This window comes from Plutella xylostella, chromosome 12 (genome assembly GCF_932276165.1).
Source record: "Plutella xylostella chromosome 12, ilPluXylo3.1, whole genome shotgun sequence".
In the NCBI taxonomy this organism is placed as follows: Eukaryota; Metazoa; Arthropoda; class Insecta; order Lepidoptera; family Plutellidae; genus Plutella; species Plutella xylostella.
The window spans coordinates 9393177-9420814 of record NC_063992.1 but is presented as its reverse complement, the minus strand read 5'-3'; the positions used below and the strand labels follow the sequence as shown (position 1 = coordinate 9420814).

Genomic DNA, 27638 nt, shown 5'->3' with positions numbered 1-27638 from the left:
ATGTGTTATATTTTTTACAGCTGAATCATAAGTAAGGAACTTTATTCCCTGGGAAAACTTCTATGTGAGCCGTAAAGTAGTTTGAGAAGGGGGTACCTTAATATACCTTTTACCTGACAAGTAGAATTCAGATGTAGGTACAATAGGGGGCCTTAATGGCCTTAGAGCGGTGGTAGCTCAGTCGGGTAAGCGCCCGCTTCTCACGCCAGAGGCATACCATCGCTCTTACGGTAAAGGAAAACATGGTGAGAAAACCTGCAGATCTAAATCTAGCACATCTAGATATGTGAACCCACCAACCCGCAGTCGACCAGCGTGGTGGGAAATGGTCCAAGCTTAGGAAGGCAGTTTAGACCTTGGGGACTTGCACAAAGATTCCACTCGAGAGAGCCAGGTGCAGGTTCTTACACCCCCATAAGAGAATAGAATAGAATAGAATAGGCCCCCTAGGCCATATCGCTGGGATCGATCTCTTTCATAGGTTCGAGGAAACTCCACGTGTCGTTACTTATGTCAAAAGGAATTCCCATCCAGTTGTCACCGGAATTAATATTCTATCCATCTAATAACAAGATAAATAGCGGATTAAAGAAAGCTATTTTCATCGCAAAACATAATTTCGATAATTTATCATAATGATAACATATCAAGTTTGTGGTAATGCCTTAATTTCGTAATTAGTACTTAAGTATGTACCTACTTGGTGAATTCCTATCACTTACAAAACTTGCAATTGATACTCATTGTTTTGGGTAATGATCTAATGATGTGAGCAATTAATCGGTGAGAAACCAACTGTGTTCTGCAGAGTTCTGCTACATTCGGGGAACTTCGCTACCTCTTAGTTACGTCTCTATTCGTGTAGTGACAAACACTGAGCTGGCCAAGATTAGAGCTGGTATAGAGTTTTTCACCGCAGGGAAAGTATTAGCGACTAGCCACTAGCCAAGCTTAAACTGAAAATTGCTTATCATTGATTTCAGGAAAAAATTCAACAACTCTTGATGTTTTATTTCCAGTAACTGTCATGCCATGATGTCTACTATATTCAATATTTTTTTAAGCATAATTTCAGTTAGTGAATAAATTTATATTATAGGTAAAAACAGAGTTCAAACATACTTAACGAAAAAAAAAATTAGTACACATTATAAAGCTATTCCACTTATTGGGTCCAAGCCTGTGGTACTTTTTTGTTTCGTAATTCATCTGTTTCTCATGATATTAGCGTATTTTTGTGTCAAGAAGTCCTGAAAAGCGCTTGCATTCTGGACCCACGGCCCGTGTACCGTGGCGTACACCAGTCTGTAGTGCAAGTGCATCACGCGAACTTTAGCACTTGACCACTCGCCTGTACCAGCCGATAGCTGCCAGCGGCGTGCTAGCCCCAAGTGCCTCGATTGGCTATGAATCGCAACTTTACACACACTTATCTCTGCGATCCGACGCGAATCTATTACAGCTGTAATAAGGCACGAATTGCTATGTTTCCAAGTGTGTTATATTTTTTCTTCATGTGTCATATAAGATAGGATTTCGTGAAGCGCCGGTGGTATTCTTGTGACGGGCTTGCGTTGGTGCGATCGTGCGAATATTTGTGGTGATTTAAAGGTGCATTCGGAATTATATTGGACTTTGGAAATTGGCGCTTTTTTAAGTGAGTTTATTATAATAATAATTTATTTTATTTTGGTTAATTTAGTTGAGTGTTAATTGGTGAGGAATGGATGAATTGAGGTTTCAGTGAGTGTAATTTTATTTAGTTCATTAATCAAATTAACAAAAAAATATTACTTCTTTAGTTTCAAAATTAATCAGGTTTTTCTAAATTTTTAATATTACATACCTTTAATATTGCCTTTATTTTATTATACTGTGCTTAAATATTCTTACTTAAATAAATAAATATGATTGCAATATTTCATAAACTTATAATATTCTATTCTATTCTATTCTCTGTGGGGATGTATGTAAGTACCTGCACCTGGCTCTCTCGAGCGGAACCTTTGTGCATATCCCCTAGGTCTAAACTGTCTTCCTAAGCTTGGACCATTTCCTACCACGCTGGTCCACTGCGGGTTGGTGGGTTCACATATCTAGATGTGCTAAATCTAGATATGCAGGTTTCCTCACGATGTCTTCCTTCACCGTATTAGGTATAATATATTTTTATCTTATAAAAATCCTACAAGACATTGGCTTGTTAATTTGCGGCAAAGCGGTATTTGCAAGTAATGAATATCATTACAAATTAATTACCATTCACTATTAAGTTTAACTTTTGGGTACCGCTGCCTATACAAAAAAAATATACTATGGATTGGATTTCAAAATTTATTTTTATGTTTCTTGTGACTTTTCAAAATTGTATTTTAAGCGAAATCAAAATGGGTTTAGCTGTTTCAAAGGAAATGAACATAACTACCAAAATATGCACAGCTGAGGCAACAGGTTTTGGCATTTATACACTGTTGGAAAAAATATGTTGCAACTTGCGTCAATTAAGCAAAAAACCGTCAATAAAGTTTAGTTACTTAGGGAAACTTTTTCAAGTGAATTTTTATGCTAATGAGAAACACAAACTTTAAATTATATGCTATTGTTTCCCAAATGAAAAAAATAGGATACAAATTGTTTATTAAGTATACTTTTAATTAATGTTACCTCGGACCTCTTATGTCGTTTCAATGTTTCTTCTTTGAATTTCTTCAATTATAAATATTTTTGTTAAATTACATAAACACATACATTGTGAATTGATAACTTGTAAACATCTATGTATAAACATAATTGTTGGGACGCTGTCCGATAATAAAATTATACTCACGTACAACGAATAAGTTCCACCTGCCATTGCCGTTCCATATTATTATGTCACTCGAACTTTTTCATAGCCGAGTGTATTTATAGTAAATCTAGATTCTATATAATTTATCGTTAGTCCTGAAATTCAAATATAAATAAGAACATAATTAGTTACCCATATTTCATGAAATTAATGATAATTCATCAAACTCCGGTGCAAAATATGAAACCATTAAGTACCTAGCTTAAATCTTAACTAATATTATAAATGCGAAAGTAACTGTGTCTGTCTGTCTGTCTGTCTGTCTGTTACTCTTTCACGCCAAAACTACTGAACGGATTTGAATGAAATTTGGTATACATACGGTCTAGACCCTGGGAAAGAACATAGGCTACTTTTTATCCCCACGAATTCCCACGGGAAAATTTTTAAGGCGAAGCGAAGCGCGCGGGAACAGCTTGTTTTAAATAATTTCAAATTATTACATGAATTTAAAGGGAGTTATCCTGCCTGTTTGTTGTTTGTTCCATGATGAAAGCTTTCAGCTAGCGAGCGTGCATAAAGGAAGTATTTACGGGATGTATATAGGTAACAAAGTACATAATTATCCATATAACACTCATGCCTGGGTTGCATGTTTGTATATTACTAGTAACATAAAACGAGGACACAATCTCATAACTTTTGTACAGCTGATCTAATTTTGGTGAAACCGCCCAATTAGCGTAAAAAAACTTGAGCATAATAAAAAAAAACAGACATGAAATATTCAACACACCTATACCAAAGTTTATAAATCCCTTTTTATAGGCGGAAATGACACTGGGCATTTTAATTCAATTCAATTATGTATTCATTTATTTCAGACCTTCAGTCGATTAGTTACAATAAAATTAATACTTTACAATAATTTATATTTTTATGTCTTCAAAACATTAACAAATAAATGTTACTTGATTTGAGTTAGTTCATAATAATACACAAGTGTTATAAAAGTAGTATACTAATCCGAAAGGGTCATTCTTTACAACTTATGACTTTAGGAAATTCGTGAAAACAGGATAGAGTCTGACAGCGCTATAGTATTTATTAACGCTATATTGGCAACTTAGTATCAAAAATGGTAAGAGCCAATTAATATTTTAATCATCTCTCTCTCAGCCTTCTATAGTCCACTGTTGGACATAGGCATCTCCTAACGATCGCCACCCCAAACGGTCACCCGCCATCTGCATCCAGCGAATAACACAAAAACTCCTGCCTTCTGCTTAAATTACGAGTACATTAAACTCCTGCCTATAGCTACTTAAACAATATAAGTAAGTTTGTAGGTACCATATTGATAAAACTTAGTTTGGATAAGTTTTTGCGCAATTTACGTCACCCAATGTGATTGTAAAAATGTAAATTGTAAGCACATATAATACTATCGTATGAAGAGCATGGTACAATTGGCCTATTCTATTGTGTGTGCGGTGACGGTACTTGTGAGCGATCATCTGCCGTCATTGATCACGCCACGCGGCCTATTCGGATTATTCTAGCATTTCCAATCCGAAATGAAATGAAATCGTTTATATTTTTGACGTAGAATATTACAATTACTTGTCAAAAGTCATAATACTACTCTACCACCATTTCACAAAGGCCCCGTCAGAAATGGCGAAAGAAAATCCTCGAGCATCTGTTCAATTTTTGCTTATAAATATCTAATACAATTTTATATCCGATCCAGACAGTTCTACCGAATTATCCTATTTCCGATGAAGTTGGTTTCATCAGAGATTGGTTTAACGGATACTTTCACGTCTTAGGTATTGTGTGATCAGTTGATCATGTAGTAAATCTCTCTAAAAATTAAACACAAAACTATCTATACTCTATGAGTAAATATATAAGTACTCGTACTTACCATGGTTTCAGCATCAACATCATCATTACTTCCTCAACGGTCTACCCATATCCATAAGACCTTACTTCTAAGTAAGGTCTTATGTTCGTAAATGACGTTGGTTTGCTAAAACTTTTTGTAGTTGTAAATATCTAAACAATGCGTTTATGAATGATGTAAAAATTGCTTAACATTTTATTAACAGTTTTTAGTCATAATCATAAGCAGTGTTCTACTAGACGCCGGTATAACGTGTATTCCGTCGGTACACTTTTAAATAGTTCAAAAGTGTGCAAGACGCTGAAATTGTATTGGTATAGAAAAATATACTTAAATAGTGAAGTGAGGTTTTCAGTGTATTGGTAAAAAATATAGTGAAGTGAGTTTTGCAAAGATTATTCTGTGAGTTTTGAATTATTAATTACAATAACGCGTCATGCAGTCATAATTATAAGGCCATAATCTCTATTTGTTATAAGTAGACATTACTTGTTCATAATGTAGGCTTAACAAGCCTGATACAGGTGTACGTCCAGAGTAGTTACTAGGTATACTATCAACATAACCGAACAGAATAAAACCCATCCTTTTTGGCTTACTATGTCTTTTTAAGCCCGTAGCTGTATTTAAATATGACTTCAAGTGCACTACACTAATTTTAGTTTTGATAATATACAGATTACAGACATATCTCGATTCCACATGATTCTCTTTTAGAGTTTGCACACGAATCCCCTATTAAACTATTTTTTTAATTGATGACACATATAAAGATAAAATGTTTCAGTGATGTCTACAATATTACTTACTAACTTACCTATTTACTTAGTACTTATGTGAGTTATTTGCATCTTTTTGATAGTATAAAATATTTTTTCATCACATGGCAACACTAGCCGCCATGTTATTATTCTCACCCACACACAGATGCTCTAACTACAAACGCTTGCAAATTCAATACCCTCTTGTATTAAAGAATTTCGCGACAATTGCCCTATTGTAGTATTATTTGTAGCGCTGGCTTATGTCCTTTGAACCAATGCCTTTCATCTCACCTTAGCAAAATAATATTGTTATTATACTTAGGTAGATGTACTTATGTATAACCAACGCAGATATAGAAAACCAATGAGTTTCCTTACTATTCGGTCAATTCTGCCAATCACCTGAAAGATGAATTTACTACAAAATTAACTCGCGAGCAATTTGGTGCTATTGTCACTGAAACTTTGAAAAGTAAAAGGAAAAGGCTAGCTTAATGGTGCCGCCCCATTAAAATATAATCAACTAAAACGTTAATATTGTGTACTCAAGTGAAACTTTTTCACTGCTCCCGATTGTATTAGGTACATGAAAATCACTTCGTATTTAGCCCTAATCGTAACATCGTAGCAAAAACACCGTGAAATGCCAATTACATCACAGCCCGCGGATAAGACTGATGATTTCTTTTCTTACGCATTATCCTCGAGTTAATTGAATATATCGGAAACCGTGTGTAGCAAGACCAGCACGGGGTCACTCCATATAAAGAAAAACTACAACACTCCCGTGCAAAGAAACAGTTCCACTCACAAAATGCGGATTCCAAACGACCCCATTTTTTCAAACATTTAATTAAAAAAATGAACAAACTATTACCGTTTTTAGTTGGTAATATCCCGATGCTCTGTTAAATTTGGTGTTTTTCTTGGTGGAACCTTTTCATTGCCCGTGAGTGTAATTTTCGGAGCGCTACTACGCGAGGCACGACTCTATTTCGTTGTATTGAGTGTGCCAATTGCACGACAGCTCTCGTTCGTTGGTTTTTAGTCAGTATAGAGTGGCCCACCAGGTGCATTGTTACGTGTCAGTGTTTATGCGATAAATGGAGCGTGTGCTACGTTTTTTTTAAATAATTTATTGATGCGGTCAAAAGCGTGACTTTTAGATAGTAAGGTGATAAAAAGATTATGTTAGAATATTATCGTATAGGCACTTTCGTTGAGCCGCATAAATGTCAAAATACACTGCCGGGCAATGAAAAAGTTCCACTCATAAAATGGCGACAACAAACGATCCCAATATTATCAAAGATTTAATTTAAAATTGGAACAAAATATACCGATTTTAGTTGGTAATATCCTGATGCTCTGTAAAATGTACTTCAATGTTACAGAAAACGGCATCAAGCTAGCCTTTTCCGTTTAGAAGTAATTTGGTGCTTTTCTCAGTGGAACCTTTTCATTGCCCGTAAAATTTACCTTCATCCTTCGTTGCTCGTTGAAATTTTTACAGAATCACAATAATTGTCGTTAAACCTTTCTGAACTGTATTATATACCTACATATAGTACTTATCGCAACCATTTTAAAACCGACATGTAAGGTATTTGACAGCGCTAAAATGAGCTAGAGCAGATATGGTAGATCTGAAAAAATAACACATGTAGGTAAGTACCTACTCATAATAGCATAGGTACATAAGTAAAAGTATCTTAAGGTAAAAAAACATGTTTGGTTCTATTTAAGGAATCCTACGGCTGCCTCGTTATAACTATTCATTCTAATACCTATTAGATAAGTTTTTTCATAAAGTCAACCTTTGGAATCATTCATTGTTATGGAGATTAGTTTTCTCACTATGCAACCAATGATGCCATTTTTTTCGCCTATCTCTAGCAAACACGAGCCTTCTATATGGATTATAATTATATTAGGCATTTGTTTTACATAACTACTTAATATTTAAATACTAGGATAGTCATTTCGTGACTAAATTAAACCCAAATTGGAAACGATTTGTAAATACAGATTTAAATGCATTTTTACAAAAAAAAAACAGCAAAAGTATGCATAAACGTGTGTTTTTGTATTTTTTTTAACAAACACACTTGTGGAAATTTAGTCGTTTTCATTTAATAGCAAGCTTTTGTGTCTTTCAGGGGATCTTCTTTGAGATTTTATTGCAAATCAATTACTTAACTTCCTGAAACAGTTGGCACAACCCTTAATTTACAATGTTATTAAATTTTAACACATAAGCCGTAGGAAATAAGAACGGTATGCATTCCAAAGTGGTAAGATCTGACAGTCCTCCATTGTACTTGTACTAGTTTATGGGCTCTAAAGTTAAATCTTACTTAACAGCGGACAAATTAATGATGAAAACAATTTAATTAAAGAACAATCAATTCAAATCTGATTGCAATTGAATTGTCCAAGTCCATAACTATAAGTAAATAGAATCAATACGTCGCTTAGGCCGAGTTTTTTGATCCGTGGTCAACTTTAACCATTAGTCAAGTCACTTGTCAAACATGACAGCTGCATACGATTTTTGCTGGTTTTTAACTAATGGTAGCCATTTTTGACCAATGGTTGAGTTAACTAGGGATAAAAAAACTGGCCCTTAGGGACTATGGACCGTTAACCGTTTACTAAAGCTCTGATAAATATGAAGCATACAGAATAAGATTTACTGGTATTATTTATTTATAACATGCAACTACATAGTTAATTTTTTTTATCATGAATTTGGTTTAGTTGGTATTAAATACAACCAATTTATTATGTTTACCTATGTATAGTATATTATATAATATATATATATATATATATATATATATATATATATATATATATATATATAGTAGGCTATTATTATATATATATATATATAATAATAGCCTACTTATTTTCCGCGGGCGGGACGACCTGGACAAATTCGATAACAACTGGGCTGAGGGTGCACAGGATCGAAAGGTGTGGAAGATGAAAGGGGAGGCCTTTGCCCAGCAGTATAGTATATTACCTAATTATAATTGAGAAATGTAAGAAAGTAGGTACATGTATTGCGATATGAACTAAATATTGTAGTGTATTTTACATTTGCGAAATGTGAATTAGTTTTTTTCTTTGAACTACAAACATAAATACATTAGTAGGTTCTACATATTAATATTAGGAGTACCAAGTTTTCGACGGTTAAATTAAGACATATGACAGAACCAGTTTCCATTTAGAACTTACCTTGATTAATATTTTGTGCAATACTCTACAATCTCTACATTTATAACTGCATTCCTCATAAAGTACACTATTTATAAGTAACCAACCAAATCACTATTTCACCAATTTCACCCAAGTAAATAGTTAATGGGCCAGTTAAATATCAAACCTTATACATTAGTCATTAAAATGACACTGTTACTTTATTAATGTTGGTACTTGCTTAGATATTATTTACTTCTAGCGACGTATCAATGAAGTTGACACAAAAAAACATTTTAATTTATATAATACCTAACTGATAGTAAAACTAGGGTTTATAATGAATGAATTCACTTATTTTCCCCATTTTTTTTTTATCTTGGAGCTATTTCCGAGACATTATTTAGGTATATCTTTATAAGTACTTAACCATATTTGTTGTATTGCAAGCTACTAATCATATTTATTTATAGTTAGTTAGGTATATCACTTTTATAGTGTGATTTAAGTAGTTAATCGATATTATAAATTTAAGTATAACTCACGTATGAATATTATTTATTCGCTAATTAGAACTTATCAAATACCTACGTGACATCAATCGCGTAGTACCTAATCATAGATTACGTATAGTTTATTACCAATCAATCCTATATTAATTTGATTTATAAAAAAAAGCTGTTCCCGCGAGCTTCGCTTCGCTTTAAAAGTTTTCCCGTGGGAATTCCGGGATAAAAAGTAGCCTGTGTTCTTTCTCAGGGTCTAGACCATATGTAAACTTATGTATTTAACTATAATGCATCCATCTGCTCTGTATGTTTCTTTAAGAATAATAAAATAAAATAAAAAAATAAAATACCCATTCAAATCCGTTCAGTAGTTTTGGCGTGAAATAGTAACAGTAACTGTCTGTTACTATTTCACGCCAAAACTACTGAATTTTTTCGAATTTATAATATTAGTTAGGATGTAGTAGGAGATCACGAGATGATGATGATGATGATACTATGTACAGAGTAAAAATGGAAATCCTACATAAATATTGTGCACATACGGTGTTGTAAAAAACTGACGATGCAATTAAGGCTTTTTGGAAGCTTTCCAAATACTGAAAATAAATTCACGGAGAATCTGTTACTTTTACTCTTGCTTTATTATAAATACATATAGGTGTGAGTGTGACTGACTGGATTTTACATACAATTAAGAAGGGCTAGCACGGGGCGCAATGAAGACGTGACAAAAAATCTGTCGTATTAGCTCTTGAGGGTGCGCGATGTGAGTGAGCGCGATGCAAAACTTTTGTCACGTCTTCGTGCTAAACCCTTCAATCAACTATAAAAGTAATTCAATAGAAGACAAATCGAAACGAGTCTTCTCGAGTGGCGTATTACCGGTTTATTTTATTATAATGTATGACACATTATAATACACATACTTCCGGCGCATCCCGACCAGTCAGCGACTGGCTCTAATCTGACTGACCAATCCGTGCACCACGGTGACGAACCCTACTCATACATTTTAACACAACTTTCCACCTGTCTAGAACTGTCTAGCTTCAGTGTATGTCAACGACATTTCGACTAATCCATCATAGCGAATTAAGTGACGTATCGTTCTATTGGCGGGGCAATCGACTGTTGATGAACCGTTCAGAATCTACGAGTATCAATTTAGTATCTGAGATTAAAAAACAAACTTTAACAACTCCTTCTCCCATTGTTGCAGACCAAAATGCCGCCTCAAGGGCAGACGACCACATCGTCGTGGGTTCTCTACGAGAATGACGCGACTTCAGAGGACAAGTCGGTAACGCAGGTGCCCCCCTCTGCCGAGGACCGCAAATGGATCATCGTGTGGAGGAACGTCATCCTGATGGCCGTCCTGCATATTGGGGGACTGTACGGCGCCTATCTGTTCCTTACTAAGGCTATGTGGACGACGTGCTTTTTCGGTAAGTTGTAGTTGTTCTGTAAGTCTGTGGTTGGAGTTGAGCAACGCTTACTTTTTGGTTATTTAACTGGTAACTTGGAAAATACCCAAATGTACCTGTATGTACTTTCCTACCCCGCAAGGGAGTACATTAGTACAAGGCGTGAGTGCGTGTTTTTTTTGTACTTTCAAAGTTAGCGTTGTTTTACCCACACAGTTTTAACTCATGCAGGAAATACTCCATTTTAAGCTAAAACGATATTGCTGTTGCGCTCGGTAGGTATCACTAATGGTGCGTTTACACTTTACATGGGTCGAGTTTGGCCGAGCGCCTAGTCGCTTCACAAATCGCCTCACCAATGTACAAATGCCTTGTAATTGTCACTTGATACCTAGGTGATTTTGGCCGTGTGGCGAAAATCGAACGACTTTAATTATCCGAAAGGCTCCATAACGCGTGTCAGAATGTCGTTAAGAACGTACTTTGTGTTTTATTTTATGTTTTTTTTTTTATTTTTATTCTATTTTGCATTTGTTAGCAAGAACCTACAAGCTGATAGGAAGCAACTTTACTAATTTTAAGTCTCACGATATGTAAATAACCTGTAGTTGCAAAACCATATACTTAATTAAACTTCACAAATTCAGAGAAAACGGAAGCAAAAACGTATTTTAGCAAATATGTACCTGCGGTTAATATTTATATATTAATATTATGCTAAAGGCCAAGGCCACGCAAATGTCCTTTTTAAACAGACTAGCATACTAACAGTGATTGTCTTAAAGGTAGGTCCACATACTATATTTATAGGTATGTGGGCAGATCAATGGACCTTACACATACCTTACAATGTTACAATCCAGGTTCGCAAATGTGCTATGGTACCTAGTAAGCCGAAAAGGCATCATTTTGATCACCTTTTTGGAAATCCAGCGAAAATGTTTCTTCTTCCGTGGAAACTTTGTTGGTCACGTGACAACACCATGTATAATGCAACACCATGTATAATGACTTAAATAACTAGAGCTGGATTTAAGCAGCTAATGTATCGAATAGAATAATGTATAGGTCCACCGTTTATATAATGTACATTGGCGATACTTATATATATCGCGATTCGCCAATGGCGATTATTTTTATTCATATAAAACTCCTTTGTAACGTCAGTTGTTTTGAGCGGGCAGTAGTACATTCAAACACACAAAGGGAAGGTATGGAACACGCCATATAATAATAAACTTCTAGAGAACCACGAACGAACGACATTTTCCTTTGTTCAAATTAGAGAGATTCATTTGTTTCATTTATAAAGGATTTTGCAAATCCAAATGGAAACTAAAATGATTGATAAAATTGCCTTCGTTTTTTAAGTAAACTTATTGATGTCTCCCCAAACATTTGAGTGCATGATTTAATTGGGTCCTGACAATAAGTCGTATGAATGAACATTAGTTCTACGTTGCTTTGTAGTTGTAGTGATGGGAAAGGGAAATACCCTTATTTGGTTCAGTTGTCTCCAAGGTTAGTCTTGTTTGTTCATGTCTGTGATTTCCTCCGAAGACTATTGACTGAACTCAAGACCATTGACAAAGCACACTTGTGTTTCCGCTCAAACATAGGAAGTAACAATTTTTTGTACCTATATATTTTAGAGTGCCTAGTACTTAAATATATAATAGGTACCCATACCGTACAATATTAGTCTGTCACATCAATTAAATAATCTAAACATTTACCTACAATATAAATTATGAGCCAAACTCTCAAACGACTTGATATATTATTGCACATTGATAAAAATTAATCAAAAAAGTACACGTGTTCATAATTAACATATTATGTAAATAAAATTATATTAACGCAAGTATCAGGTACCTCTGTAATGAACGACACGTAACCAGGTAATTTAATTTACTCTGCAAATGAAGGCTCAGAAATTAATTATTAAATTATTATTGTTGAAATATACTCGTATATATACGAATGAAAGGGATGTCTTTTCGCTTCTGGCTACAATATAACCCTCTGCAGAGAGAGGAAATGATTAGCGTTTTATTATATTTTTCTGTAAATACGACGCTGGGATGTTTATGAATTGTGATTGTAAAACAATATGAGAAATGTTTGTAAGAAATATTCGTTCGATGATCGGTACTTATTAATTGATTGTTCGTAATTAAAATGCAATTTTACTGTTACTATGTGTCTATCAGTCACTCCTTGCATAATCTCTTTTCCGTCTTTTTAGTGGGCTTTAGCTTTTTTTTATTTAAAGTACCTACCTACTTACTTATAGGACGCCGAATACATTTGTTTCCTGAATTTTAAAAACTTGTACAACAAAAGTTATTCAGAATGCCCCCCTGAGTCACCCCTTTTTGGCTTCTATACCTTGCAACACCCTGTATATCATACACTTGTTTGTTCCAGCGGTGTTCCTGTACATCTGTTCTGGTCTCGGCATCACAGCGGGCGCGCATCGGCTGTGGGCCCACAAGTCCTACAAGGCGCGCCTGCCTCTGAGGATCCTGCTCACGCTGTTTAACACCATCGCTTTCCAGGTAACTATACTTATTGCCACTTACCTGACAACTCTCTCAGAACAAGCTTGCTTGTGTTAGGGTCCACCAACTCGCACTAGGCCAGCGTGGCGGACTAGGCCTAAAACCCTTCCTTCATTGGCACCCGTCCCAGCAGTGGGGACTTGAAGGTTGTGATGAAGATACAAACTTTAACCTAAAAAAATATAACCTAACTGTAGGTATAGTCAGCCAGACTACCTACTAGTCCTGAACGTATACGTATTGGTAGGGGACCTAAGTCTTAATTTAGCTAATTGGAGTGTGATGAGCTGGAAATATATGCTACACTATCATGTTCTCACAAAATGTTCACTATGGGTTGCTAGTTCAGGAAGGTCAGTAATAGGGTGATGTGGTGTATGTAATGGAAGAGACTTGTATTCTTAGGTAGATCATTTATGATAATGAGACTCATGGTAAGTTTGTAGGATCGGAACATGAGTTTACAATCTTTGGACTCCAAAAAAATTACATCATGATGATTTGAAGCTTTTACGTCAGAGTAAAGTTATGTTTCAGGTCAACGTTTTTTTATAGAAACGAAATATGTAAGTACTAAAGGTGAACAGGAAAATAATACCACATTATTAAATTAACCGCCTTAAAAAATACAAGTATCTACATAGGTTACACCTACAATTATTTTGTGCTTAGGATTTATAATGAGATCTTATAGTATTTTTGAAATTTATTTAGGTATATTTAGTCATGTATTTATTTATCGTGAACAATAGCATCTGCTGAGTTCTATAAATAATTTTGTTCAGAGACAAACAATATAAATTAGCATTAAAAAAAACAAAACATTAGATTTGGAGAACAATAGGTTAGGTGGAAACCTCACAACATCCATTCTCCTCATGGAGAATTTTATGAAAATGGGATTGTTAGTTTATTTTGAATTTTTTGACTTGATCGTTATTCCACCTCTACATAGTGCAACACTTATCAAACTAACTGAAGAGTGATTCGGTACTAATGGTATACTTTTAGTAGTTACAATCGATAAATAAATAATCAATAATTTTGAAGGTTGCAGTTATGCATTATGTAAGTCTAATAAGACTTTGTTATTATATTTCATAGCAATTTCCTACTGGTTTGATAAGATTTGCGAACGTCACACTAATAAATAATATGACGCCAATGAAATGTACCGAATCAAAACAAAAATGTTTATCAACTAATCCCTAATCGTATTTGGATTGCAAAAACGTGATGTAAATCCAACATTAGTAGATAATACACTTATAAAATACACATGGACTAATTAAGTGCGTAAGGAAAATATTTTCAGTCAAGGTTAATTTATTGAAAAAATTATCAGAATTTTCAAATACTTACATGCCTACGTACATATTATGTGGCTAAACTTAGATTGAATTGCATGCAAAATCATGAAGGCTCTCGTATTACATACAATGTCCACAACAAGCGAGCAAATAACAATTACATAACAAATATTTACCATGAAAGTTTTAAGTAGAACTTCTAAGAAGGTCCGAACTATATGCGTTGTGTTTGAGTTGTATTAGTTGAAATTAGTTTATTATACTTATACCAATAGATTACTCGCGTTTGTTATACCCCATTTACACTCTCGCACGAGTGGCGAGGCGAGCGACAAGGCGAGGGGCGAGGCGCGAGTGTGAACAGACGCTCGTGGCTCGCCTCCTCGCTCGCCTCGCCACTCGCGGCGCTCGCGTCCGGAGCGGTTTTTGGGGCACGAGTCAAAGGAGCTCGCGTCGAGCTCGCGTCGCACGCGAGCGGGTGTTTACACTCTCGCGTCCGCTTCATTCTGGCTTCTACATCGTGCCGCGCAGGTTGTGTTCGTCGTCGTATAATTATAACGTAGTGTTTTTTCCTCAGTTGTATAATGGATTGGTCGCAAGACGAAACATTTAATTTCATATAAGTAAATATTCCAATAATAAAAAACACTAAAACGTAAGAAATAAAAGCAGTACTTACCTGCTTAGATATATTAGTACTGTCACATAGAATAGGTCTAAACCATGTCTAAACCTCAAATTATTTCTTACGTTTTAGTGGTTTTTTGAAGTCGTTTTTTTTATCATTATTTTATTTTATTACTTATTTATACTTAGTTTATTTGCAATAATTGACAATCAAAATTAAGAAGCAAATGATACCTATAAGTCCTACTAGTCAGTAGTAAACACGAAGTAGTTGCTATATACCTACCGTTGAGGAGTTCCCGTGACTACCTTCCTTTTCCATCATCAGATCAGCTCAAGGTCACCATCATATTTTTTTTTATGTTAAAAATATAGGTAAGTACCTATGTACTTTCTAAATTTCATTAACTACAATCGGTTAATAGGTACCCAAAATGGAAATTCATAGCCTGTTTTTAACCCTTTACCCACCTTTGGAGGTGGAATCAAAATTTGAAAAAAATGGGACCACATGGGATCTCAACCCAATACATAAAAAAAAAGAATTTTCAAAATCGGTCCATAAACGGCGAAGTAATCGGTGATCATACATAAATTCTTTATTGTTGCGGCTAAAACTTCGACGTCCTCCATCGTTGCTAGCTCAAAGACAACTGAACTCTGCACGAGAGTGTAAACACCCACTCGCGTCACACGCGAGTGGGTGTTTACATTCGCGCCTCCGCACGAGTGACGAGGCGAGCGAGGAGGCGAGGGCCGAGGCGAGAGTGTAAATGGGGTATTAGGGTTTTCGAGTAAGGAACACATTAATAACACACAAATAAAACAAGACAGGGTATCAAACATACTAGTCCGGTCATATTATACCGACAAAATACTTTCCACGGAAAGAACCATTTCCATAGAGCACGTATCAGAACATGTGACTCTACATTGATGGCAGTAATAATCTCAGGAGAGGACATGACATTGAAATATCACGATGACCCATAAGATACGAATGCAGGCATCAAATGTTAAATGTCAGAGAAATAGTCGATAGGTAGATTAATAACTGCGTGAATATCACATGGACTTATCTTAACGAACACGCGGTCTGTGACATAAAGAAACAGTTATAAATCATTACGTTATCTTCGTTTTAGTTGACATTGCTAAAGTTGAGTCATCAAGAGGTCAATCTGAATCAGTTTTCGAACTGCACCTTGTGTGTGCTGGTGATATCGTACTTTCATCAGGTTTGCAACTTGGTTACGAACTGGTGGGACAAATTGCATCAATATGATTTAGATGAACTATAAAAACGCGTTTCAGTGGTTCAGGTTATACTTATCTAATAACCCCGGTATTTCTAAGTATTTTAATAAGTTACTGAATGAGAAATACATTTGGACCAGGTATTATAATCACCAACTACACATTAGCGGTTGGCAGCAAGATTTAAATATTAATATCTGACAAGTATGTGATCTATTTAAGCACACAAGTTATATCAGAATGATGGCGCTGCTTATGAACTTGCTAATGTGAGATGATCGTTAGGGGAGAAGTACAAATACAAATAGAAGTGCTGATCACTCATGGTAATACATACAATAATACTAGAATATTTCTACGAGATCAGCGCATATGCTCCTTACAGGTGACTGAAGGGTTACCGTTCTCGTATTAGCGTTGCAGTTTTGTTTTTCCGAGGCTTCGGAGCGCTGCGCTGACTATGGCTCTACTTCGTTTTATTAAGACAATTCTCATTCGTTGATTAGAGAGCGTGACACCCCTGACCTTACATTTAAAATCCATCCCATATCTCACCCACCTCATTTCTCCCCAGGACTCGGTGATCGACTGGGCGCGCGACCACCGCATGCACCACAAGTACTCTGAAACCGACGCGGATCCTCACAACGCGACTCGAGGCTTCTTCTTCAGCCACGTGGGCTGGCTGCTGGTGCGCAAGCACCCCGAGATCAAGAACAAAGGACACACCATCGACATGAGCGACCTCTGGGCCGATCCCGTGCTGCGCTTCCAGAAGAAGTGAGTTGGCTTTTTTGAGGAATTTAGGAGTAGGCCTGCTGCTGGGAAACCGTTGTTTCATCGTGGAGGTGTGAGCTGTTGGGCTGTGTTTTTGTGAATTGAAGTATTATTGGTTTGTGAGATTTTAACTGAGATGACCTTTGGAAGACTATTGAGTGTTATGTACCAGTTATGAAGTGACGATGGTGCCATTACAGTATAGTTCAGAAACTTAGGCACTGACGGTGGTCTGGGTCCAACATACTAAAGTATGGTTGTTAGTTAACTTACTGATGTATCCCTATTTCTTCCAGGAACTACTTGCTGCTGATGCCTCTCTGCTGCTTCGTGCTGCCCACCATGATCCCGACCCTGTGGGGCGAGTCTCTGTGGAACGCCTACTTCGTCTGCGCTCTGTTCCGGTACACCTACGTCCTGAACGTGACCTGGCTGGTGAACTCCGCCGCGCACAAGTGGGGCGACAAGCCGTACGACAAGGACATCAACCCCGTGGAGACCAGGCCCGTGTCGCTCGTGGTGCTCGGAGAGGGCTTCCACAACTACCACCACACCTTCCCCTGGGACTACAAGACGGCCGAGCTCGGCCACTACTCGCTCAACCTCTCCAAGCTCTTCATCGACACCATGTCGCTCCTCGGCATGGCCTACGACCTGAAGACCGTGTCCCGTGACGTCATCGAGAAGAGAGTGAAGAGGACGGGAGATGGCTCGCACTACCTGTGGGGGTGGGACGACAAGGACGTGCCCGCGGCCGACAAGGACGGCGCCGTCATCATCAACCCCGACAAGACTGAGTAGACGGAACACCCATCTCGATAGATCTTAGAACAAAGCTTGAGCGGGCTACGATTTGGAGGATAGCTTTTAGTTGCTCATCTAGTGTAGCGATATTTAAGACTCCATTGTCCAAACAATGTGTGATTTTAGTTGTTAGTTAAGTAGTGCAAATTTAATTTCATTACCTCACGCCAAAAATAGTCTAGCCATTTTTTTTGTTAACATTCAGTTTGTAGGCGTAGATTTTTAGTTTTTACTATTTATTGTTTTATGTTTTGTTTATTTTTGTTTGGTTGTAAGAATGAGTTTCAGAAGGACTACCTATAACAATATAGAAAATATGAAAATTTATAACATAACACATTAACTAACATAGTTTTGCAATTTCACATATATTATTTGACCATTTATTTATCGTATCTGTATTGTAAATAGTTGCTTTTTAACCAATAGAGTATATATTTATATTCTTATACATATGACGTGTTGTGAATAGAACTAAATATTTTTATAGTTATAGGTAGTGTTATAAGGTTGGGTATGTATTAAATTCCTTAACCAATAACATCAAAGTGGTCTAAATAATAGAAAACACATTTTGATATTTTAGATAACATGACATATTGTATGTAATGTGATATTTTAATTAATACAATTAATTAGATAACATTTAAAAAAATAAAAATAAAAACACCAAAACCAAATTTTTAAATGTTTTATTTTTATATTTTTGTCTTTCATCATAACATTTTAAAGATCATAATAAGATATAATGAACTTAAACAAATAAGAAGTATTTAGGTACGTATTTGAAATCTTAAAAGAAACTAAATATTTACTTAATCTTTTTCCTCGAATTAGGATTTCCTGTTCTGTGAACGTATTGTATGAATGTTGACACAATGCCACCAAGATCTATAGACTACAGGGGGTTACTCTAGATTATTTATTTTATATTTATTTATTCTTTATTGCACTGCACAATATACAATTATAGATTACGAGAACGAAGCTTCGGAGCGTAGATGCACAACCTCTCACAACTGTATCTCATTTAATGTACGGCGGATTTCATGACTGCTCTCGTATATAAGTTTTTTTAAAATACCTAGAGTAACCCGCCTGGGGGTCACTCTCTAGGTAGACGAACGAATGAACAAGAATAGTCACGCTTAGGGCTAATTTTTCAATGATTTTTAAACGAGTTTAGCAAAAGCAAAATTATAGCGCTAACCACGGCTCTATCTCATTGTATTAAGGGGCTGATTTTTCAATAGCCAGATAAGTGTTATCCGAAGATTAAAATTGTTGCTGTCATTGTCTACATTAGCCGTGGTTAGCGCTATAATTTTGCTTTTCCTAAACACGTTTGCGTTCGTTCGTTCGTCGATTTCCAGAATGCCCCTCCTACTCTGGACTATACCGACGAAACACGAAGTGGTTCGTAGGAAGCGAGTAAATCTTGTCTCGATAAATTACAGGGAGGGAAAAGGTACGGTGACATTCCGATTTGTTGTATCCGATTTCCATACGGACTTACAGCTCATTTCCATTCATATTACATACGGATTTTGGATATTTACTGTAGTTATAGGGTGTTGCCTATATTCCATTGTTACTGTCCTTAACCTTCATTCTAACTCGGTAAATTAAATTCGTACTCGGTAAGAATTTTGAAAATAGACTTAGATTATGATCTGGTACATTGACTTATATATTACTAGCGTAATATCCTTTTGAAATCATTGTTCTGGTATAAATGTGTTACAATTTAATTTTCCATGAAAAATTTTGCATATTAAAATCTAGAATCGGGTTTTACAATATTCTGATCAATAGATATTGATATTGACCGTCGTCTACGTGGACTGGCATGAAATGTAGGCACTTACATATTGGCGGAAGCTCCATTCTATCCAGAAAGTTCGAAGAAATCAGAATAGACATGCGTTCAACTTTGTTAAAATATAAAAATAAAATTACTTAGTATTTAAAGATCGTTTCCTGTGGCGTGCTTTGGGAGAAGCCTACGTCCAGCAGTGGACAGCTATAGGCTAATGATGATAATTAAAAAAATAAGCCTTGTAAAACTATATTATTAATTTAGTGTTTGTTAGGCGCCCTACTACTACTTTATTTAAATCAATACCTTGTGGGGCACCTGGTTGTCTTTCCTATTTCGTATACTTTCCTAATTCGTCTACTTTTCTACTTCTCTACTCGTCCACTTTCCCATTTCATCTACTTACTTTCTTATTCATAACAGTATCGTCCTCCAACCAATGAGGTATACGATAATCAATTCTATTGTGGCGGTATTAATTCTCGCTACTGGTTTATCTACTGCACTAGTGCAATATATCAATATCCTTTCTGCATAAACCTGCGGCAGTAATCTGATTAAATGCAAAATGAATATGAATATTAAACAATTTTCCTAGAAATGTGTAAAATTTTGGTAGAGAGAAGAGGAAAGGATTATAATATTAACAGCCAGATAAGTGCCTTATTGGACATATTTTTCCTTCAGCGTTATACCGAATATATACACGCACAGTAAGTATTGTAGATTTATGTTTTTTTTAATATTTGACCCTCTTTATTCTTAACTTCTTTTGGCAGCATCATTTATATAATATTAATGTTAATTTGTTTAAATAATTATCTACCCGTATACATGTATACCCGTAAGTATCCATATAATAGGTGATAATATACCACTTATTTTTAAAACTATTACATATTTAAAATCCAGAATAAAACGGAGGCTCGCTAGTGCGACCATGTTAGAAAATATCGTAAAATTTTACGATAATAGCGACGACAATTTTCCTGGATAACGCTCAGCAGATTGCTTGCAGTAAATTTGAAATGAACATTTGTTTCCGTAATATTATTTACCTTCAGCTAGAGCTATATACCTAACTAGTAGGTATCGTTATTTTGTTTCTTGAACTATTAGGACTTAGGTACTCGTATAATTGTGTTGTATTATTTATTTTAGAAGAATCTATAACATACTAGCTGTTCGCGCGCGCTTCGCCTTAAAAAGTTTTCCCGTGGGAATTCCGGGATAAAAAGTATGTTCATTTCATGCCTATGTTCTTTCCCAGGGTCTAGACCGTATGTATAACAAATTTCATTCAAATCCGTTCTGTAGTTTTGGCGTGAAAGAGTAACAGACAGACAGACAGACACAGTTACTTTCGCATGTATAGTATTAGTTAGGATTAGGATAAATCTTAGGTAATGGTAAAGAAACATTTATTTGACACTATTGGTAGGTACTTGGTATACCATCGTATTGGTATGATACTTACCTCACTCGAGTGATGCTTCATGGATATAACCTATAAATGATAACCAAGTATAAATTGCCAAAGCATGTCGGCAATGGGTTTAACCTTAGTTTAAAGTTAATTCCTTAGGAAAAATCATCATCATCATCATCATCAGCCTTCTATCGCCCACCGTTGGGTATAGGCCTCCTTATTTGTACGCCAATTCTTCGGGTCCTGTGCCGCTCTGGTCCACTGCTTCCCCGCAACCTTGCAGATGTCATCGGACCATCTAGCAGGTGGTCTGCCAACAGCTCTTCGTCTGTCTCTAGGCCACCATTCTGTGTGTATTGGTAAAGTAATCAGCTACGGGCGTGAAGCGCCTAAAATTATAGCTTTAGTCATGTTTCATTACTGGAGAAGCCTTATAATAAACATATAGCATACGCTGTTATATAGTATTGTTGAATTTACTTTTCACTAGATGTATATAGACGACCATTATACAGTATAACACTTATTTTGCTAATAATAAAATAACATGCGAACCTACACTAATGAGTTTAACTTATCTAGTTAACTTATAAGAAAAAATACGTTGATCAATCATAATGACGAAATCCGGACGGAATTCTGTGAAAAGTCGTATTATAAGGCGTTAGTTTTTGTAAATATTTATAAAATGTACTCAGAATGATAAATTATTTTTAGAACTGCGCAGAACCAGTGACGATGTTAAGAATACGTCGACGTCGGTACTGAGGGTACGGCCTCCTGCCCTCCTACTCATTTCAGTACAACCATGGACAACTTACTTTATTATTGTTTTATATATATATTCAAACAGTAATAAAGTATTTCAATAAATAAAGAATTTCTATAAATCATAAATACTATAGTAATATGATGATGATGCAGCAGCTAAGGCGACTGCTGGTGGTTACTCGTTGCTGTGTCCTTGTGTGGCTACAATTTAGTCGAGTTTTGCGGTAAACATGTAGACCTTAGACCTATATGGAATATAAATATTATGATAATAATATCAAAATTGTAAGGTATCTCTTTCAATAATCATTATAATTTTGCAATAAACTACCCAAGAACACCTCTCTTTTTGCGTCTCTGGTCGAAAGTAGTAGACTTGAAGTTGTTTGCTAGCAGTCAAGCTCCACGCCGGCATGTACGCAGGCACCGCAATTAGGGGCAGAAGGGAGAAGCCTTTCACCCTATTATTGCTTCCAATTTATTACGCTTCTTTCACTATTTTCTACGCAGCGTGTTTTATTTTCGTCTTTGAATTAATACGTATTTCAAAAAAAATATATAACAAACATTAAATTAAGAGCTTTTTTACTTCGCAATCTTAGTAAATCAGAAAACAACTAAAGCCGAAAGTTAAGGGCCCTTACAGGGTGACGTGCCGCGCCAATTTTGGGTTTTCAATGCTCTTCACACAGCACACGCAGTGACACGCACACATGTAAGTTTGCACAGTGGGTCGATAAACTTTTACTCGCCAACTTTACTGACAATTATGTTAGTACATTTTGGGTGATTTAGGGTAAGTAAGTATAATTCTTACTTACACTGGTAGGCACCAGGAAAGAGTAGAAATTAATAGGGGTGCCACTTTACTCTATACTCGGAACCCGATTAGCTTTCTCAAACAAATGTGGTATTTACTTGTAGAAAGGTAACTACAAGTATTAAAGTGTAGATAATAAGTTTTGGGCATCCTCCAGCCAACTGAACCCCGACGACAAAGCAAAGTAAATACATAGTGTCGCAAAAGGGCTATACTAAGCCAAAAGGGGATGACTCAAGGGGTCATTCTGAACAACTTTTGTTCTACGAGATTTGCAAATTCGCGAAAAAAAAATATTCATTTTCCATGGTAAAAAGTCACGTGTCAACAAAGTTTGTATGATAAAGGTTTTTTTTGGTTAATTTTTAAAACTCGTAGAACAAAAGTTCAGAATCAGTCTCACTTGTTTTAACCCGACTGCCGAAGGAGGAGAGTAATGTTTTTTGATTGTATGTATGTATGTTTGTAAGTATATTTTTTGGTGGCAGAATAATATTTTTTCATATTTTTAGAGTTTCGTACCTCAATAGGAAAAAAGCAACCGTTATAAGATCTCTTTGTTGTCCGTCTGTCTGACTGACTGTCTGTCACTGCCCTTTTTCTCAGAAACGGGTAAAGATATCAAGCTGATATTTCGCATAGATATGAGGAGTACCCAAAAAAAATTGGGGTACTCCCTCTCCCATACAAGTAAATTGGGGCTGATATTTTTTCCGGTTATTTTGATGGTGTAGGTAGGGTATCGTTGAATAGGTCTTTTAATATAATAGGTATAAAAAAAGGTTAAAATATAATTATTTGGCTTTTACCCTTAAATTTGGGGACCACACCATAGACAAATCCTAATTTAAAAAATGATTTCAATAGATGGCGTGATTTTATGTTGGGTAACTCAGAATAAGAAGTGATGATATCTCAGAATAATAATGGTTAATGGTGCTATTCCGCTGAGCATCGAAACCGGTGGGACGCTAATGAAAAGTGGTCATGGAAATGCACCAGGGTAGACCCTGCTCCTAGAACAAGGCATGAGTTTGTGATTTGTGTGCGTGAAAAGCGAGGATGGAAACTTTGAATATTTTCTTGATTTTTTTATTATTGATGCAATAACATATACCTAGTATTATTCTGAGTTACCCACCGAAGTCACCCCGTGGCAGGTTGACTAGATAGGTACTTTTGCAAATCACGCCATATATCGTTGTTTTTATTAGTGGCTACTGTCTATAGAAGAAATTCCGTCATTGACAATTTTACGTTACGAATGAATTTAGTAAACCCAGTAAACCTAACTAATCCAGAGGAAACCTAAAATATCTTTCTCTCTCTCTTTGAAAAACATACTTAATAGCCCAAACTCGATTCTATTCTATTCTCTGTGGGGGTGTAAGTACCTGCACCTGGCTCTCTCGAGTGGAACTGGTGGAGTGGAGTCTAAACTGCCTTCCTAAGCTTGAACCATTTCCCACCACGCTGGTCCACTGCGGGTTGGTGGGTTCACATATCTAGATGTGCTAAATCTAGATATGCAGGTTTCCTCACGATGTTTTCCTTCACCGTTAGAGCGATGGTATACATTGTACTTAAGTTAAAAGAACTCATTGGTACATGTCAGCGCCGTGATTCGAACCCGCATCTCTTGCGTGAGAAGCGGGCGCTTACCCGACTAAGCTACCACCGCGCCCAAACTCGATGCTTTTAGCTATTAAATCTTTGAAATAAAATTCAGTCACCTCCGTGTTACTGCCCTCATCAGATCCTCACGAGACCATGCCTCAACCAGCACCATGAGACTGTGTTTTTGAATCCTAACCTAATCTTCCTACGTATTGTCATCACTTAGATCCATTCACTATATTCCTGCTCCTCATCCCAAGGCCGTGGGGACCGGAGGCACGTCAGCTTTTTAAAGACATCAGCAGCAGACTAATAGAAGTCTCAAGGGACCCTAGGGCTGGCACTTACCTATCACAAAGGCTAAGCATCGCTATATAGCGGGGTAACGCGGCCAGCGTCTTGGGTACCCTACCCGACAGTGGCAGCGATCTGGCCAGCATCTTCTTTTTAGTTTAATTTTAATTTTATATTAGTTAGTTTTAGTTAGGCATTAATAATTATAATTTAATCAAGAAGTACCATGGACTTAACTAATAAAAAACATTATCATTTAATTTATTGAATATAGTATAAGAATTATGCTTCCTCAATTTCAAATCAAATTATGTTGGTGTCATAAAAGTTGAAAAAGTGCAATGACAACCAATGTGCAGTGATTTTGTGTCTGTACACAATTAGATCGCGAGCTGTCAGTGCTGCCTAAACCGACGTGACCCTTCTTTGGAGGCCACCGGCCGACTGAGTCAAACGTCGCTTGTGTTTATGATTTTATAACACAGAAAGCCGCCATAGATATTTGTATGAAGATTTGAGGGAAAAAAATTGCTCAAGTTTGGGATAAATTTACACAAAATAGGTGTGTGTTTATTAAAAAACAAGGTATTTAGCGCCTAGTCCAAGCATTTATCTTTATAATTTGATAAGAATCATATGAAAATTCTTGATAATTACGACACAGTTGTTACAATACGGGAGTGTGATTTACTGGTTTTTCGTAATTAATTTACATTTATCCATAAGCATTTACTTAAATTCGAATGATTCAGCACCTAGCTAGACTCTTCGGCTACCTGTGTGATTTTTTTCAAGGCTGTAGAGCATCATTTACTACATAATTCTATGACAATGCCAACCCTCGATTGCCTATTGCTGACCCTTAAGAAAACTTCATTAAAATGATAAAACTTCCATTTGGTATTTTATTTTATGTTTGCTACGTGATTTTACCTACGTATTATTTAAGTACAGACCTATCACTGTTCCAAGGAAAATCGCATCAAACTGTAATAAAAAAAGTAAAAGTTCATCAGTTTATGCGTGACATGCGTGTGTCAGTATGTTTTCAACTCTTTCACGGAAAAACTACTGAACAGATTTATATTTTTTTCGAAATTACAGTTAAATTGCTATTTCTCAGAATAACATATGCTAACTTTTTAAGGTCATAAGCTACACCTCACCGGAAAGTCTAGTTATAAGTATAGGATAAAACGATATGATTTGACAAATTCATTAAATGATTGCCTGTCAAATCGTATTTAGCCAATACGGTCATATAATAAAGATGTAATATTACATTAGACCACCCTGTACATGAAGTATGTGGTTCTATAGTTAGTTGTTTGTACGTTGAATGTGACGATGTCTCAGTTACAGCCCCGTGCTTACGGCCTTCACACGACATCGCACATTACAGCGAAAATTTGACGAAAAAAACATTCTGGAAAATGGGTAAGATTGTGTCCAAATTACCTACGCATTATCTTCTTAGCATGTCGGAACAATACAATGCAATCTTTATTTGCACCAAAAACAGAAAAAAGTACAAAATTAAGCTTAAAAATAAAAACAGTACAAAAAGGCGACCTTATTGCTTACAACATCTCTACCAGACAACCTTTGGATGGAAGAACAAACATCCACCTCTAGAGCTGGAGTATAGTTTGTCACCGTGGTGAAAGGATTAGGCAGACAGATTAGTTGTCAGTCGCTGCCCAAAGTGCGTAGGACAAAGATATTTTTAATCTAAGGCTACGTATATTGTTAATCTTAGGCGTCGGACGTATGTTAGGTACAGTTGTGTCACTCAAGGATACTCTATGCCTCTCTACCCCATATCTTATAAAAGGAAGAATTTATTGGTATGATAAACCTATGACAGATATTTACCTAACAATTTTTTTTTAGGTATAACATATGAAATTTTGTAACAATACGAGTGATGATATAAATAAACATGAAATATGTCTCCAATATTATTATTTTCTAACCGAGCGAGACATTTTCTGTATCAGTAACCTTTTTATCGTTTTTTCATCAGTGAAAACGACGGAAAATGCCATTTCTCATCGGATCCAATAAGTTCAGTTCCTAATCTTATGAAAGAAAGCTTGTTAAAAGTACAGGGTGAAATTTTATTTGGGATTAACTTGAAATAACATCATGAATAGTAATAAATCTTATCAAATTATTTAATTTTTACGCCCTTATTCATAGAAAAGTTGTAGGACGTTTTAGCTATTGAACTGTTTTGTCCCTCTCAGTAAAAAAACCATTTTGGTCTAACTTAACTTTTAAAATCATTATTTTTTGATAATTAAAAAAATAAATAAATTGGATTATAAGTAATAAGTTTACGTCTTTCCACCAATTTTCGTGACAATCGGTGCACAAATGGCAGAGAACGAGCCAGGACAGACATAGACATGACGAAACTATAAGTGTTCCTAGTAGACTTACGGAACCCTAAAAAGCGCCTATGAACGTTATGAAAATCGCAGAAATAAAAACAATATCCCACAAAAAAATTCAATTTCCTGTAATCCTCTATTGAACTCGATGTTTTTGAGTAGATTGGAGAATTTATATTGTTGCATAGCAAATATAAATGGTAAGTCGTATTGTAGCAATCAAGGATCGTCTGTCGAGTGCATCACTGTTAAAAATCCACCCTGTAGAAGTGAAGATTAAAAATGGACAGTCTGTGTACATCCACTGTGATGCCAGTGAAAAATTGTTGCCCTTTCATTAGTTATGTCGATATTATTCTTATGTAGTAACCGAAGTTGCGAAGAATATCATTTTACAGAATGAGTACAGTATACAAGACGAGAGAGTAAATTTATTTTGCCCCATTTCTTCATTTATGAAATAGAATGATACAATCATATTGTATACATAATTATTTGTTTCTCATAGATATAACACAAGAGATAAACATAGGTTCAGAACAGTTCAAT

General features: G+C 35.8%; 1 protein-coding gene across 1 annotated transcript; it reads left to right on the top strand.

The window, feature by feature from the left end:
* The first annotated feature begins 1499 nt into the window (after positions 1-1499).
* Positions 1500-18623, top strand: LOC105384697 (acyl-CoA Delta-9 desaturase). The gene is made up of 5 exons (XM_048624542.1): positions 1500-1657; positions 10400-10625; positions 13035-13165; positions 16937-17142; positions 17436-18623. The coding sequence occupies exons 2-5, from the start codon at positions 10406-10408 to the stop codon at positions 17938-17940; spliced, it is 1062 nt and encodes a 353-aa protein (XP_048480499.1). The 5' UTR covers positions 1500-1657; positions 10400-10405; the 3' UTR covers positions 17941-18623.
* Positions 18624-27638: the final 9015 nt, after the last annotated feature.

Bases quoted from the DNA above. Each gene is read 5' to 3' on its own strand.
- LOC105384697 (XM_048624542.1), top strand. From the start codon at position 10,406: ATGCCGCCTCAAGGGCAGACGACCACATCGTCGTGGGTTCTCTACGAG. The intron at 10,626-13,034 runs GTAAGTTGTAGT...TGTTTGTTCCAG, and splicing joins GTGGACGACGTGCTTTTTCG to CGGTGTTCCTGTACATCTGT. The intron at 13,166-16,936 runs GTAACTATACTT...ATTTCTCCCCAG, and splicing joins TTAACACCATCGCTTTCCAG to GACTCGGTGATCGACTGGGC.